General features: G+C 57.9%; 2 protein-coding genes across 2 annotated transcripts in view; one reads left to right on the forward strand and one right to left on the reverse strand.

Moving 5' to 3' along the window:
* Positions 1-7,292, forward strand: part of FAM131C (family with sequence similarity 131 member C) — an 8,156-nt gene extending 864 nt beyond the window's left edge. The window contains exons 2-7 of the mRNA XM_024749988.1: positions 1,148-1,263; positions 2,149-2,184; positions 2,461-2,554; positions 5,039-5,221; positions 5,489-5,599; positions 6,433-7,292. Of these exons, the coding sequence (XP_024605756.1) occupies positions 1,148-1,263; positions 2,149-2,184; positions 2,461-2,554; positions 5,039-5,221; positions 5,489-5,599; positions 6,433-6,701 (809 nt within the window). The 3' untranslated portion in view covers positions 6,702-7,292. The remainder of the gene's footprint in view (positions 1-1,147; positions 1,264-2,148; positions 2,185-2,460; positions 2,555-5,038; positions 5,222-5,488; positions 5,600-6,432) is intronic.
* An 822-nt stretch (positions 7,293-8,114) lies between these two features.
* LOC112402731 (chloride channel protein ClC-Ka) overlaps positions 8,115-15,833 on the reverse strand; it is a 13,194-nt gene continuing 5,475 nt past the window's right edge. The window contains exons 9-20 of the mRNA XM_024749837.1: positions 15,403-15,487; positions 15,191-15,292; positions 14,560-14,644; positions 14,127-14,300; positions 13,593-13,662; positions 13,313-13,423; positions 12,736-12,949; positions 11,559-11,692; positions 9,823-9,911; positions 9,592-9,675; positions 8,748-8,834; positions 8,115-8,235 (exon numbers count right to left, since the gene is read on the reverse strand). Coding sequence (XP_024605605.1) covers positions 8,188-8,235; positions 8,748-8,834; positions 9,592-9,675; positions 9,823-9,911; positions 11,559-11,692; positions 12,736-12,949; positions 13,313-13,423; positions 13,593-13,662; positions 14,127-14,300; positions 14,560-14,644; positions 15,191-15,292; positions 15,403-15,487 — 1,283 coding nt within the window. The 3' untranslated portion in view covers positions 8,115-8,187. The remainder of the gene's footprint in view (positions 8,236-8,747; positions 8,835-9,591; positions 9,676-9,822; positions 9,912-11,558; positions 11,693-12,735; positions 12,950-13,312; positions 13,424-13,592; positions 13,663-14,126; positions 14,301-14,559; positions 14,645-15,190; positions 15,293-15,402; positions 15,488-15,833) is intronic.

The raw sequence follows: 15,833 nt of genomic DNA on the forward strand, positions 1-15,833 counted from the left end.
CTTTCTCATGAAAGGCTGGTTGGGACAGGTGGAGGAGAAAATGGGAAAAGATGGGAAGTAGAGGTCGGACACAAGTCTGGCCACGAAGGGGACAGAGGAGTGAGCACGGAGTAGAGGGAAGCAGGGGCTGGGAGTAGGTCTTTAAAGGGGGGAAGAGGCGGGGCTGGGGGCTGGCCCAGAGGTGAGGGGACTCCATGAGGCAGAAGAGAGGAGAGGGGATGCTGGCAAGAGTCCCTGGGCCGAGAGGCATTGCAGCCCGTGCCACGCTGATGGGCTGACTTGGTGGGGAGGGAACACAGGCAACGCGAGAAAGTGCAGAAGCCCGCCCTGGACGGAGGGCAGAGACGGAGCCCAGACCCCGGGTGGGGGGGGGAGGGACTGGTCTTGGACCGAAGGGGGACAGTTATTCCTTTGTCACAAGAGGGAAAGCAGACTATGTGGCATGGGGGCAGGGCAATGATTTGAGGTGGAGAGAGTGGGGTGATGCCTTCTGACGGCTCCAGGGTTGCATTGAGGGCTGGAGAGAAGCCAGCAGCAAGGTCCAGGGAGCAGCAAGGGTGTCAGTGTCAGGAGTTCAAGAAGGAAAGAGGATGAGGTAGTCAACCTCGCAGGACGCAAACGAGCAGGAATCAGAGAAACCTAGAAGGATCCTTGGGTAGCGGGCTGTGTGAGGCCGGCAGGCGCCGGTTTAACATGACGCCCATGACTTTCCCCAGTGACGTGCAGCTCGAAGGGTCCAGGCACGAAGCAGGCAGAGGGTTAGACTAAACAGGGTTAAGAGAGTCAAGGGTGTCTGCAAAGGAGAGCTTGTAGGATGTGCCAGTAAGTCTTAGCTGGGCCAGGAGGGAAGTGAGGACATGAGGAGTTAGTGGAAGGTAGAATAAGTGGATTGGAGGTCTCCGTGAGGTCAAAAAATTGCTGGAGTGTGGGTACTAGAATTAGTGCAAATGGAGTAACAAGCAGGTGAGCAAGTAACCCCCACTGAGGGAATCTGGCTGGACTCCTCACCTGCTGTGAGCTTGAGTCTGTTTTCTACGAAATGATGTAATAATATAGTAACGCCCATCTCTCAGGACTGGCTTGAACAAGCTTCGTAAGCAAGAGAGCTCTGGGCTTTTCTAAGTTCCTTGTCTTTTTTTTTTTCCAGATTTGCTCACAAGTACCCGCAAGGACTGCCCCATGCCCCAGGGCACGGCCCCCCTGAGCCCAGACTTGCCCTCCAGCCGCCCACCCATCGTGGCTCCAGACCATGTCATTGGCAAGGTAACTGGTCACGCTTCATCCCCACCTTCACCCCCACATATGCCCTGGTTCCTGGGCTGTGCCCTACGGCTCCCCACAGGGAGCAGAAACCATTTCAGCCTCCTCTGTCCCTGCCGAACTTGGCCGCTACCCCTCAGGGTTGGTATTCAGCTGGATGAAGGTCTGAATTGGGCTGGGCATCAGGGACTGGACCAGGCCTATTTAGAAAAGAGAGTCCCACGCTGAAGGGCTTCCCACCCAAATTAACTCAGCCTTGCAGATTAGATGTTCTGTTACCAGCCCACGGACTCCTTAGCAGCCTGCACTCCACCTGGAGAGTAAAGGAATGGAATTCTCAGTCCAGGTAGATCAGGACGATCTTGCTAGGGCCTCAAATCCCGTGTATAATTTCCATCTTTGCCCCAGAGGTTGTGGCTTTAACCTACCAGTTGATATAATTACCCTTTTTTTTTTTTTGAGCATATACCACATGCTAAGCGTTGTGCTAGTCACTTTGCCTACGTTATGTCATTTACGCTTCAGCACAACCTGTGAGATAAATGGCATTGTTACCATTTTACAGAGGACGAAGCTGATGTTCTGAGATGTTAAGTCACTAGTCCAAGGATACCCAGGTGGAAGTGGCAGAGTCAAAGGCCAGCCCAGGTCTGATCTATCCCCTAACCCACTGCGTCTCCTGGCAGAGCCATCATTGCACCCCCCCACCCCCCGCTCCTCTCTCTGCATGCCAGGGGATACCAGGGCATGACCCATGAATAGGCAGACCCCGACCTCAGGGGCGACCAGAAGGCTGACCCACACCACCAGCCAGGGCTCCAGGATTCGCGCCATCTGCTGGCACAGTGGGCCAGACCCTGCCTGTTCCTCTTTCTCCTCTTGTTTTAGGACAAACAGATGGATTTCTGTTGGGATCCTTGGCAGGTCAGTGCACTTGCCCATCCCCCAGTCTAGCCAGCCCCAGCTGACACCATTGCCCCTCCCTCTGCTGGGCCCAGCCTGGGCACACAGGGCTGCCAGCCCTGGGGGAGGGGAGCCTGATGGAAACAGGGCTGGGGATGGTCCTGTGGGGGGCTGGCAAGATGGCCAGAGGATGTGGGGAGGGTGCGTAATGGGGATGGGAGGGGTGGGGGGAAATCATCTTGCAGGTCTGCCCCACCCTGCTCACCACTACCCCCCCCCGCCGCCCTGTTTCTCCAGAGGTGCTTCCAGACCACCAACGGCTACCTGTCCGACTCCAGATCCTGCTCCAGCAACTACAACGTGGCAGCCCTGGCCACCTCGTCCCTCGTGGGTAAGCTCCAGCTGCCCTCTCCTGTCCTGGAAGTTCGCACAGCAACCCCCAGGCACTGGCGGTGGGGAAGGTCAAAGCTGAATTGCAGCTGGAAGGACTGCGGCCCTGCTGGATTCAGCATTTTCTAAATGCCAGGTTCCGTGCTGAGCTCTGCAGGACTTAGGGCTCCTGCCCACCCCCACCCCCACCCCAGGTTAAATTGTTGGGTTCTCCACAAGTTCCGAGGGGATGGCCCCAATTTTCCAGGTGTCTGCCAGCGGTGGTCTCCCTGCTTCTCTGCAGCACATGAAACCTGCCCTCGTGCCAACTTGGGTCAGATTCCCTAGAAGCAGAGCCCAGGAGGGGAATTGTGCTAGTGATTTCCTGAGAGGTTATTCTCGGAGGAAGCCTGTAGGGAGCAAGGGCAGCAGGACAGGGCGGGGGAGGGAGCTCAGCAGAGGTGTAGCTGCGGAAGTCTTGTCTTTCTCAGCCTGATCCCACGGGGAGCACAGGCGCGTGACTTGCACCATAGAATTCATGGCACTTTGAGGCGAGGTGGCTGGGTTTTGTTTTTATAAATGTATTTGTTTGTTTGTATGTTTGTTTTGGCTGTGTTGGGTCTTCACTGCTGTGCACGGACTTTCTCTAGTTGCATGAGTGGGGGCCCCTCTTCTTTGTGGAGCGCGGGCTCTAGGCGCGCGGGCTTCAGTAGTCGTGGCACGCGGGCTCAGTAGTGGTGGCTCGCGGGCTCAGTAGTGGTGGCTCGCGGGCTTAGTTGCTCCGCGGCAGGTGGGATCTTCCGGGACCAGGGCTCGAACCCATGTCCCCTGCATTGGCAGGCGGATTCTTAACCACTGCGCCACCAGGGAAGTCCCAGGGTGGCTGGTTTCATATTACTCCTCCATCGGTCCATCACTGGCTGCCACCTTCCGAGCACCTCTGGGTGAGGCAGCTCCCATCAGCTAAGGGCAAGCCTCCCAAGAAGGGCACAGGTGTGAGCGGCAGGGGGTGGGCACGCCGGACCAGCACGGCATCTGCCCCGCGTTGACCACAGCACCGGCTCTTCTCAGCCAGCCAGCCTCTGCTCGCAGCTTTGCTCCTTGATCCTCAGGCTCCCATTTCTTTACATCCCTCACAGCTCCCCAGAGGGCCCTTGCTGCCCCCGCACATTTGCCCCTGTCGTTCCCTCCACCTCACCTGCGCCTCGGGGGGCCACTGAACCACCGCCTCCAGAAACCTTCTCTGGTTGCCAGCACTCCCCAACCTGTGTGTGTGGGGGTCTTCCCCTTCTTTCCACCTCCACCTTTCCCATTTCCCCGGAGTTTTATGTCTCAGTTTCCTTCACGGATGCCTTTCTTTCTTAAATATTGCTGCTTTCACGTCATGGCTTCTGGGACCAGTGACTCCCAGATCTGAGTTCTCGGCCTGGGTTAAAGGAGATGCCGAATCATTCTTGACAACATTCTATCTATCATCTTCCACATGTGACTGGTCTACTCACAAGAACCCCTCCAGGCCCTCCTCCCCATCTGCCCAGCCCTGTCCTGTCTCTTGCTGGATCCCTTCAATGGCCCCTAATGTCCCCCTGTCTCCACCCTTGGCCCCTAATCCTCTTCTAAATGGCCCCTAATGTTCTTCCTAAACGACGGGTCTGGCTTGTCACTCTCTTGCTCATTACCCTGCTACGGCTCCCCATTGCTCTAAGCAGAACAGTGGCACCCTCGGTCTGGCTCGCTGAGCCCCCGGTCTGGCCCCTGTTGGGCTTCCCAGCCTCTCCTGCCTCCCTGCTCCTCGTGTTGCCCCATGTCTTGTCCCCAGTGGTCCTGGAACCATGCCAGACTCTTCTATGCCTTCATCCTCTTCTCATCTCTGGAATAGCCTCCAGTCTTGCCTCTGTTTATCTAATTCAAGCTGCCTTCCAAGCTGGACTCCAGTCTACCTCTTCCAGGAAGCCTTCCCTGCCTGCTACAGGTCTCACCCTCAGCAGAGTGGGCAGTGTCCTAGGCCTAGGGGCTGCTCTCTCGGAACTTGTTAACTAATGGATACAGGGAAGGCTGGGTGGATCTTGAATGGATCCTTGAGTGAATCTCCTTGAGCAGAAGGGTCTAAGCTTGGTCACAGAGGGAATGAAGGGTGCGACAGGTCTGGAGAAGAAGCACCAGGTGGGCAGGAGCATTGATTGGAAGCAGGACACAGCGGGGGGCATGGGGCCTGCAGATGTGTGGGGAGCATCTACGTGAGAGGGCCTCAGGCTGTGGGAGGGCATGGGGCAGGCAGGCAGCGGGCACAAGGCATTGTCCTGGCGGGAGGAACTGGACAGGTACAGGCTCTGTGGGTGTGGGTTTTGCGGACGCAGGGCACTGGGAGAGGACGGGGCACTGAATGGATGTGCGGTACGGGCCATTGGATTGCCCTGAGGTACTGGAGGGCCTGAGGTATTGGGGGCGGAGCCCTGAGCTGGGCCTTGGGTCAGAGCCATCACTCAGCTGCCCTCAATTGCCCCAGGAGTGGTGCAGAGCATCAAGGACCACATCACAAAGCCCACGGCCATGGCACGTGGTCGCGTGGCCCACCTCATCGAGTGGAAGGGCTGGAGTGCCCAGCGCTCAGGCTGGGAGTTGTCCGCAGCCCAGGACGAGCATTACTGCTGCCTCCCAGATGAGCTGCGTGAGGCCCGCTTTGCCGCAGGTCAGAGGGCGGAGGGGGAGCTTGGGGACGGGGACTGGCCGGGGCTGTAGTCCTTAGGGGACCCAGGGCCACCACCTGGGCATCGTCTGGGCAGACAAGAATAATGCCATGGGGTGGACGGGGCATTGGTGGGCACATGCGGACCAGCATGCCCGGGCATGGATGGGCAGCCCCAAGAGGCAGTGTCTGGTGCCAGCCTGACCTGGCACCGGATGCCCCCCACACCCTCTGCCCGTGCCCCTGCTGAGCCGGGTCCATCCCCTACAGGGGTTGCCGAGCAGTTTGCCATCACGGAGGCCACACTGAGTGCCTGGTCCTCGCTGGACGATGAGGAGCTGCCCCCAGAGAACAGCCTCCAGGACGTCATCCAGCTACAGGGTACAGCCCGGCGGGTGCCAGGGCGGGCTGGGTGTGGCAGAGCTGGGGCTGCATGCCCGCTCTGCCCTGTGACCTCAGACAAGCCTCTCTGTCCCTCAGCCTTAGTTTTTCTTCATCTGAAAAATGGGGCTGGTGATCCTTGCTCTGCCCATTGCCCAAGGAGTGCCACGAGCATAAAGGAGAGAAAGATAGATGATAGACAGATAGATAACATGAATTAAGTGCTCACTGTGCTAAGTGCTTTACATGTGTTATTTCACTTTGTTCTTATGACAGCTCTAGGAAGTAGGTGCTGTTATCTCCATTTTACAAATGAGGGAAACGGAGGCATCAAGACACTCACCTCAGATCACACAGCTACAGGCATCAGAGCCAGGATCTGAGCCTTAACACCAAGCACAGTCAACCACCTTTCTAGGACCCCAGGTTACTACCGAGGGCTTCAGGGAGCCTGGGTCCTAGGTGGCACCTGCACCCACTATCTCATCTGCTCCTCCCTGCTACAGGGCAGGGAAGGGAGTGGAGGCCTGGGAAGAGCGCTGGTTGTCCCACTTCTCAGAGCGCAGAGGGATTTGAGGGCTCTGGCTCCAGAGCCTGCTCTTAACTATTCTGCTCACTGCCACTGCCACCACCACCCTGTCAACCCCCCCAGGGAGAAACTGGGGCTCAGAGAGGTTCAGTGACGTGACCAAGGTCACACAGCTTGGCAGTGACAAAGCCAGATTTGGAGGCAGGTCTTCTGCCCCTCTCCCTGCCTCACACTCCCGGAGAGGGTGCGGAGCTGGCTCTTCTGAACTCCTTTCCTCACCCCCACACCCCTGCTGCTTTTCCAGACCTGGAGAGCATCTACCTTCAAGACAGTCTTCTGAGTGTCCCCTCGCAGGATGACAGTCTTCTGGCCTTCTCCTCCCCCGATGGATGGCCCTCATCTGACGAGCCCCCCACCATAGCCTCTGGCCCGCAGCCCCCCAGCCCCGAACAGCAGCGCTGGCAGCGGCTACTGGGGGCCCCGGGGCCCGAGGGTGGGGCCCGCCTGCAGGGCTCCCTCCCGTCGGTGGACAGTGGCTCCCTCTCGGAGGAGGACGAGGTGTTCTATAACTGAGGCGGGGGCCGGAGCCTGCTCACGCCGTGACCTTGCCTGGTGGGCAGCCCAGGTGTATCAGGACACCAGGGTCTGGCTGGGCATCTCTTGACCCCTCAGGGCAGGCACGGGGTGGGTGCGGCAGGGATGGGGGCCAGCATTCCTTGGGGACCATTCCGTGCCTCTGTGGACCTGCCCCCCGCAGTGGGAGCCGTAATCCCCTTCTCCCTCTTTACTTGGCTCAGGCGGGCACCTTCCCCTGCAGTTACTGCCATCAGCGAGCTCAAGGCCTCTCAGCAGACAGCAGGCAGGCCGCCCAGAGGGGCCAACAGCCAGGTTCCCAGGCAGACAACCGCGGAGGGGCCTGGGAGACCCGCCTCGACCCCAGGGCTCGGTTCCTCGCCCCTCCCCTCTGTGCTCCTGCCCCCCACCAGAGGCGGGGTAGCCTCTTGGGGTACCTAACATCTGTTCCTTAGTGCTCTTCACGCGGATTCTGTCTCTGGAGTGTCTGTCTGTCCGTCACTCTCTGGATCTGCTCCCTGGTGCCCTGCTCCCCCCTCCCATCTCCCTGAAGGTTTTCTGAAGACATTAAAGTGGTGGATTCACCCTGGAGGAACTTGGCCTGGTCTCTGCTGGGGATGGCATGTCCTCAGGCCCTGGTGGGGGGAGCTCTAGAAGGACTTTGGAGAGGGCCCCTACCCCCCAAATACACAGACAGCTGGTCAACCTGCTGCCAGCAGCCAGGAGGGTCCCCGTGGAGGATGCTTAAGGCTCTGTGGACTCTCCAAGGAACCACACGTGGGGACCCCGCTGTGTCAACCCTGGCTCAGCCAAGGAGGAGGCTGAGGCTGCTGGAGTGAGGGAAACTGGGCCACAGGGTCGTGCTTACAGATGACGACAGGCATCACAAGACCTGGTGGGAACCTGCTTTCATAACTCCCTGCCAGGAAGGGGGACATGAGGAGGCGTGGGAAACCAGGCCCCAGGCCTGCAAAGGCCCACATGACCACCAGGGAGCCCCCAAGAGCTCACTCAGGGCTGGTGAATGTGGCCTTGCTGAGGTGGCAAGATAACACCCTGGATGCTGAGATGAGGGACAGATGGCAATCAGCTTTATTTTTTCTCAGGAACCTCCGGTTGGGAGTCATACAACCCTCAGAGGGCATCTCTGTGTGCCCTTGGCGACAGAATATCCCAATGTCTTCATTCGTGAATTTGATTCTTTCATGGAGCACCCACCATATGCTGGTTTTCTGCTGTCTTGCATTATGAGTTCTGTCCAGAGGGGGATTTATCCTTCAAGGCAGGTAGCACTTGTTTCATGGAGAATAGGACGTGGTGACTATGGGGCCTCTTCAGTGCTAGCTTAGCTGCCTACTTCTCCGAGGAGTTGAGCTGGGCTGGAGGGGAGGGGTGCGTTATGATGGCGGGGGGGTGGGGGAGGGTCTCTGCCCCATCTCCTTCACCAGGGCAGCTGAGGGGCCCTGTTTCATCTTGCCAGGCTGGCTCACTTTGGGGCCGGAGGGTTTGTCAGGTTGGAAATTGCTTTCTTCAACTAGAACGGAGAACAGAGTGGGGAGGATGTAGAGGAGATTGCAAGTGCAAGTGCAAGTTGCAAGTGCAACTATACTGGTGCGCCAGTATAGTTTGACTCCCCTAAGGGTTGATTCTGGAGTGAACTTTAGAGCCAGTGCCTCCCTATTGCATAGATCAGGTCATTGAGGCCCAGAGAATGGCAGGGCTGGCCACAAAATAAGGTAGAGGTAGCTGGACCACGTGGCTGGCTACTCTGGGCCAGGAAGTGAGGCTCATCAGAATTCCATGAGGCCCCTCCAAGTTTTTTTTTTTTTTTTTTGGCCATGCTGTGCGACATGTGAGATCTTAGTTCCCCGACCAGGGATCGAACCCACGCCCCCTGCAGTGGAAGAGCAGAATCTTAACCACGGGACCACCAGGGAAGTCCCAAGGCCCCTCCAAATTTGATGGCAGAATTTTGGTGACCCCCCACCTCCCCAGCCTGTTTGAACATGGCTCCTCCCCTTTGCTCCACCCTCGGAACCATGGTACCTCCACCCAAGACACGAAGCCCACAGCTCTGCCCTGAGACGTCACGAAGAGGGACTGAAGGTTCAACAGCTCGAAGAGGTTGTGTGCCTGCAGGGGGGGCGGTTAGGAAACACTGGAGGATAGGTGGCACCCACCCGAACCCTCTGGCTTCAGTTTCTTCCTAGCTTGGCAGCTTTGAGCAGAGGTGAAGGCCCGGGCCAGGCTCTGTCCCAGTGGTGCCCACCCCACCTTGTTCCTGAGCCTGGGAGGGCTGGACAGCTGTGATGGTGGGTGGGAGACCAAGACCTGGGCCTGCAATGTCCAATGTGACCACCAGGGGCCCCCAGAGTCCACACAAGGGACTCTTGGAAAGGACACGTTTTTCAGCATCAGCCGGCATCCACTGGCACAGAGGGGTTGGGGCCACCCTTAGGTCCCCAACCTGCTTCTGTCCCTCCATCACCCATGTGCCAGGCTCTGTGCTTGCAGGGGGGAGGGGATCAGCATTCAGAGTGATTAAGTACTTTGCCCAAGATCACACAGGCAGAATGTGGTAGACCTGAAATTGAAACCCATGTGTGCCTTGATGAAAAGACATATTTTTAACCACTGTTTCTTTCCATCCAGAATCTTCTGGTTCCCAAGCTATCCCTCTTCCCTAGTCTCTGCATCATCCCAACAGCCCTGGAACTGAGAGACAGACAGGGTGGGAACTGCATGCCCGTTCCACAGGTGAGGAAGCAGGCCCAGGAGGAACAGAGAGCCACATAGCATGTCCGGGAAGCTGGAGCCAAGTTTCCCTCTCAGGCTCTTCCCCTCTATCCCAGGGCCCCTGTCTTCCCACAGCGCAAATTTCCCCCATTACCTGGTGCAGAGAGGTCTCCGGGGACAGCTTCAGGGTCACTGGTTCCACGGGGCAGCCCCCAGCCAAGATGTCCTGCAGACACTGCTGGGGATGAGGGAAGGGTTATGGGGGCCTGGGACAGCTCCCCCTTCCCCAGGCAGCCCCTCTCAAACCATAGGCTATCAGCTGGCCACTCCCCTCACAACCCTGCTGACTCCCCATCCTCTACTGACACCTCATATGAGCACTCACCTGGTGTCCTGGAACCCAGGAGGGTGGCTCAGCCTGGAGGGCCTGCACTAGGTGTGCCCTTTGCACGGTGCCCACCAGTATCTGAGACTCTGGACAAGTGGAGAGGGAGAGGAAAAAAGCCACATTATGAAAAAGGAACTTTCATTTACTGGACTGCTACGATGTGCCAAGAACTATGCTGGGTGTTCTCATGACTCTCGGGAACATACAGCACCTGTGGGTCAGGAACTATTATCACCCATTTTACAGAAGAGGAAACCGAGGCTCAGAGGCACAGAGATGTTAGTTGTCTTGCCCAAGGTCACTCAGCTTCTGACGTGGAGGAGTGGTAGCTGAGGGTGGCCAGGTAAGGCTGCCAGGGGGCCGGGAGGTAACCTGCCCACCCCAAAATGCCCCACCTGGCAGGGCCTCAAGGCAGGAGCAGGTTTGGGACACCTGCATGAAACTGTCTGTGCATCAGGGCTGGGCTTTGTCCCTCATTTCCCATAGGAAGTTGCACTGGCTCAGCCCAGTGAAGGCACGAACCTGGAAGGCCACCATGTTCTGAAGTCCTCCTGTGTGCTGGAGGCTTGGCAAGCCTCACTCCAGGGTATCGCTGGAGTCTGCAGGTATTTAGTTTTGAGGGACAGCCTGATATTTTTGATTTTTGTCCAGTAAAATAAAAACTTTACAACTGGACATACAAAGGCTCCCTGTTTAAAAACAGAAACAATTAAAGCTATTTCTTGGATGAGCAGCAGGGTCCCACAGGCTGGGCCTGTGCTGGTTGGGAACTCTTTGCTTCCTGTGGCTCTAAGGGTAGAAGTGGAGTTTGTCTTGTTCTAGCAGCGGGGTGAAGCTTCTTGAGGGGTCACCCATGTGCAGGTATTTTCAAGTGTGATATTTGGCGTGTTCTGTGGGATAATGTTATAGGTGTCCCAATTTGGGTGGGGAGAAGGGCCTGGCCTTTGGGATGAGAACCTCTGACAACTCTGTCCTCCCTATTTTCCAGATGTGGTAACTGCAGTTCATAGAGCTTAAGGGATTTACTACAGTTCTGCTGCTCATAAATAGCTTTATGCCTTTTGGGGTAGGTATGGGGATGACCCATACGGTTGTGCAGGTTGCTCACTGCACAAGATACCTGCCCAAAGGACAAGTGGGGATCAAAGTCCAGCTGTGCTATGCTTGCCAAGTGTGCATTTTGTTTCATTTGCACAAAGGGGACATATGGGCTGACAGTGGCCCTGAGTGGGGCATGGCTGTCCCCTCCCTACCCCCCAGCTTATCTTTCCCACTCATACTGTACTTGTCCTAGAGGGAAATGATGCTCTAGCTAGGTCCTCTCCCAAAATTCAGCTTATGTGTCTTTTAACAAGGGCCCCCACTCATTTTTCTCTAAAAGGATGTCTTTCCCATGGCAACAGGGTTGAGGGAGGTGACTCAGTTGGGGAATGCCTGAAGGGGAGACTGAGGGAAGGAGCCTTCTGGGAGGCCCTAGTAGTGTTCCTATCATCCTACCCCTGCTCCGCAAGTAGGATGGCTATTACCTCCATTTTACCAATGAGGAAACTGAGGCTCAGAGAGGTGAAGTGACTTGCCCAAGGTCACACAGTTGCAGAGCCCGGTTTTGGATCCAGGTGCCTGATAGGTACAATGCCCTGCTTACCCATTCCTGGGCCTGACCCTCCCAGGTCCAAGAGGAAGGTAGAGGGAATGCCTCCTCCCCATTCGTGCTCCCCCTTCTTGTCGGGCACCTGTGCTCTCCACCAGGGGGTACTTGGCAGTGTCTGTGGAGGTCACGACCTTGACCACCTCCTCCTGCGGTGTGTCCTTGGCCAGCGTGGTGATGGTACAGTTCATGAAGTGCTCCACAATTACATGGTGAGAGCTGGGGCAGAGGGATGCTCCCATCAGGTCCTGGGGTGGGGGGTTATCCAGACCCCTGGACAAGCTGGGGCGAGCTGGGAGGAGTTTTGCCGGTTCTTCAGCATGGGCAGGGTCTAAGAGATTCCTGGGATGAACAGCTCCTAGCACTCCAAGGTAGGGAGAGAGGAACCTGGGGACCAGCTGGCCTATGCCCTCTGGACCCCTATCTCCCCCCTAGACCAGCTCTACTTTGACCTGTTTTATTCAGAAGCCGTCGCTGGAGAATTTCATTTGAAGAAAAGTTTTATGGCATAAAGGGAAAAAAGAGCTTTAAAGTTTGAAAATCACGGGAGTAACCACCCCCATTTAACAGATGGGGAAACTGAGTCTGGAGAAGGGGGCAGCTTGCACATGTTTGGAGCTGGGCCTTGGACCCAGGGCTCTCAGAGCCTCTTAGTCCTGCTTTTCTGGGGACAGAGGCTGCTCGGCCCTGTCTGGTTGAGTCAGGACCTCAAAGCTCGTTTCCATTGCAGTATTCCAGTCCCACCTCCAGCTCCCAACGCCCCAGTGAGGACAGCAGAGCAGGAGCAGGGGGAGGGGTGGGAGCTGAGGCTCAGAGAGGTGAAGTGACTTGCCCAAGGTCACACAGTTGCAGAGCCCGGTTTTGGATCCAGGTGCCTGATAGGTACAATGCCCTGCTTACCCATTCCTGGGCCTGACCCTCCCAGGTCCAAGAGGAAGGTAGAGGGAATGCCTCCTCCCTCCTCTGGGACCAGTCAGGTCCCAGAGCTGGTGCTGACTCTCTGTGTGACCTGGAGCAAGACATGGCACCTCTCTGAGCCCCACTTTCTGACAAATGGGCAATATCTGTCCTACTGTTGTGGAGACCGACTGATGACCAGTAAGACACTGAGGCCAAGGACTCCCCCAAGGTCACACAGGGAGCTGGAGAGAATGGAGACTAGGGAGCAGCCATGTGTCGGCCCCTCCCACGCTCACCCATGTCCAAGTTCAGCCCACCCAGACACCATCACCTGTCAGCCAGCCTGAGCAGACACCGCTCACCTGATTTTTCGGCACCGGATCCACGGAAGGTATGGCAGTTTCTTGACAATGATGGTGCCGTCATAGAAGGAAGGCTGGCAGCTCTGGGCGATGGCGTTGGCCGCCAGCACCGCCATCAGCACAGGTAGTGCGTGCACGATCTGGCCGGTCAGCTCGAAGGCCAGCAATGCTGTGGAGATGGTGTGGGTCACAGCCCCTGAGAAAGCCGCAGCCCCTGCAGAGGGCAGAGCCAGGGAGGGGGGCTCAGGCCAGGAGACAGCTTCATGCAAAGGGCAAGGCTGCTGTGACTATGGCCATGGGCTGGGGTGGGAATTGTCCAGAGGCCACACATTGGCCACTGTTGGAAGTGCCCTATGCCTGGGCTTGGTGAGGGAAAGAGCAGTAAGGAAGAAGGGGCACCAGGGACAAGACAGGAGCTAGAAAAAGTAATGGAGCCTAAGGGGGGGGGCTCAGGGAAGGGTGGGGCTCATTGGGAGGCTAATGACCTCCCCATGCCCTGCAGAACTACTGGCTGATTCTCCGGGTCCAGCCCAGACCCATGATGTTTGCCCATCCGGTGGGAACCCGGTTTACTCACCTGCCAGGGCATACCCTCCAGGCATGATGGGGTTGGTGACACCTCCAGCCACGATGCCCTCTGGGAAGGCAACAGAGAGGGCCTCCCCTATGAGGCGTCCGATGGCAGCTCCTGGTCGCAGATTTAGGGTGAGGGCAGGGAGCCAGGCTGACCCAGTCCCCACAGCCCTCCATCCCTGGGGATCAACCTCAGTACCATCCTGGGGAGGTGGGTGGGCCAGTAGCCATGGCCCTGACCCGATAACCCTGAGTCTCTCAGACCCTCAACACCCCAGACTCACCAAAGATAAATATGGGCATGAAGTACCCAGCGGGCATGGGGATTGTGGTGGCCAGAATTATCATCCAGAACTGTGGGTGGTGGGAACCGAGGGGGCAGAGGTTAGAGGCAGCTGGACAAAAGTAGGCAAGGGAGGGACAAGACAGGGGACAGGGGGGTTTCCCAGGGAGAAGGAGGATGCCCAGGCACACTCCCATTGCCAGTATCTGGTGTGAGGGAAGGTGTGCCCAGGGGAAGGATCCCCACCCTGGCAAAGTGCCTACTGTGTGCCTGGCACTGTTCCAGGGACTCTCCTTTCTTCCCTCTCAACCTTCCTTGATGTAAGCACAGTAACTAGCCCATTTTAAAGACGAGGAAACTGAGGCTCAGAGAGCTGAAGCAACTTGCCCAGGACCACACAGCGGGCAGAGGTCAGGCCAGGGAGTCTGCATGAAGGCCTAGGCCCTGTGCTATGTACATGCTATGGGGAGGTACCCCATCCTACCCAAGGCTGGCCTCAGCTCTGCGCACATCCCTGGGAGCCCCGGGAGCCCACCTTCATAACCAGGAAGAAGGCGAGGGTCCCAAAGATGGTGAACTGCGGGTGGTACCATTCGAACCATAGGTTCTGTGGGTCGGGCTCCGAGGGCCAGGGTGGGGACGAGTTCCGGGTCATCAGCGCCCACGAGTTATTGTCGAACAGTGAGTCCAGATGCTCCCTCATGGACAGCTGGAGAAGGGGGCAGCTTGGAGTTCTGCGTGAGGGCCGGGCAGCAGTCCCTGCCACCCCCATCCCCCCAACTGCCTGACCCTGCCTCAAATCCTCATCTGCCACTTCCTGTTGCGGGGAGACCTGGGGAAGGGCTCTGGCCCTCTTGGAGCTGCACAGCCATCCCCTTATAGGTGGTGTGGGGATTGAGATGATGGGCACAAGTTGGACAACGACTGGGCATTCCCCCCTCTGGCCACCCCAGCCCAGCACCCCTTACCCGAGAAGCCATGAAGCGGCCCACGCCAGGGGGATAGGTGATGGAGGCGAGAACCAAGGCCGCCAGGGCGGAATACAGAGGCTTGCTGTGGGGTGGGGGCGGAGGGCCAGCTCCAGTGCCAGCCGTCCTCTTCCCCTCCCCCCACCCCACGGAGCGGGCCGCCACCCTGCTGGCTGACGCTGAGGCAGGGACAGGAGAAAGAGGCACAGGAGCAGGGGACGGGTGGGGGTCAGCCCCACACGGCTCGGTTAAGCAGGGGTCGGGGCTGATAGGAGAGCTTGGGACACAGGCGGGCTGCCCGCCAGGCAGGTGGGACCAGGGCAGGACCGGCCAAGGTGGAGGAGGGCTGATTCTGAAATGCCAACGCCAGGGGGCAGACAAGGTTGGGAAGGAGAGGGGGCTCAGTAAGGGGCCTGGGGCTCCACGGGGAAGTAGGGGTTCAGTGAGGGGGAGGGAGGTTAGTGAGGGAGGGAGGGCTCAAGTGTTGGGGTTGGGAGCCTAGTAAGTGGGGGAGCAGTTACTATGGGAACCTGGACAGGGGTGTTAGTGAGGGGTGGGGATCTCCATATAAGGCTCAGGAGAGTCTAGGGGCATCACCCTGTGGGGTCCCTGGCCCCCATTCAGAGCCCACCTGGTGGCCAGCAGTTTGGAGAGGACCCGATTGGTCTTGACAAAGCCGAGGAACGTTCGCTGACAGAAGAGGTAAGCACAGCTCAGGATGCCACAGATGGCCCTGCAGGGAGGGGAGGGGAGTCCAGAGCCCCTCGCCAGAACCGAGGGCAGCAGTTCAGGCTGAGGGAGGCCCCCAGTTGGGCTCTTGAGGGGCTAGAGGCATCCACTCACCCCAGCGCCACAAAAAAGAAGATCTCTGGCAGGTCAAAGGGGACGTCTACCCGGAAACTGGTCTTGTAGAGGGAGGTGATGGTCTCTGGAAAAGGAGGGGAGTGGGGATCAGGGACCACACTCCTACCCCAGCCAAACCGAAGGCTCAGAATTAACAGGCAGGAGTGGAGGTGCTGCCACGTCCTGCCCCCAAATACCCTTTCCCTGGCCCTGCCTCCCCCTTCTACCCTCGGGGCTCCCATCCTTCATGCCCAATCCAGGTCAATTCGTTTCCATACTTGTAGAAGGAGGGGAGCGGAAAGGAAGAAGAGAAGAGAGAGGAGAAAGGAGGGAGGAGGGAGAGGAAGGGGAGGAGGAGGGAAAAGGGAAGAGAGAGGGGAGAAGGGAGGGGAGGGGGGAGGAGGGAGGAGGGAGGGAAGGCGGGGCAGGGG

The sequence above is a fragment of the Neophocaena asiaeorientalis genome, unplaced genomic scaffold, assembly GCF_003031525.2.
Source record: "Neophocaena asiaeorientalis asiaeorientalis breed wild unplaced genomic scaffold, Neophocaena_asiaeorientalis_V1.1 scaffold275, whole genome shotgun sequence".
NCBI lineage: Eukaryota > Metazoa > Chordata > Mammalia > Artiodactyla > Phocoenidae > Neophocaena > Neophocaena asiaeorientalis.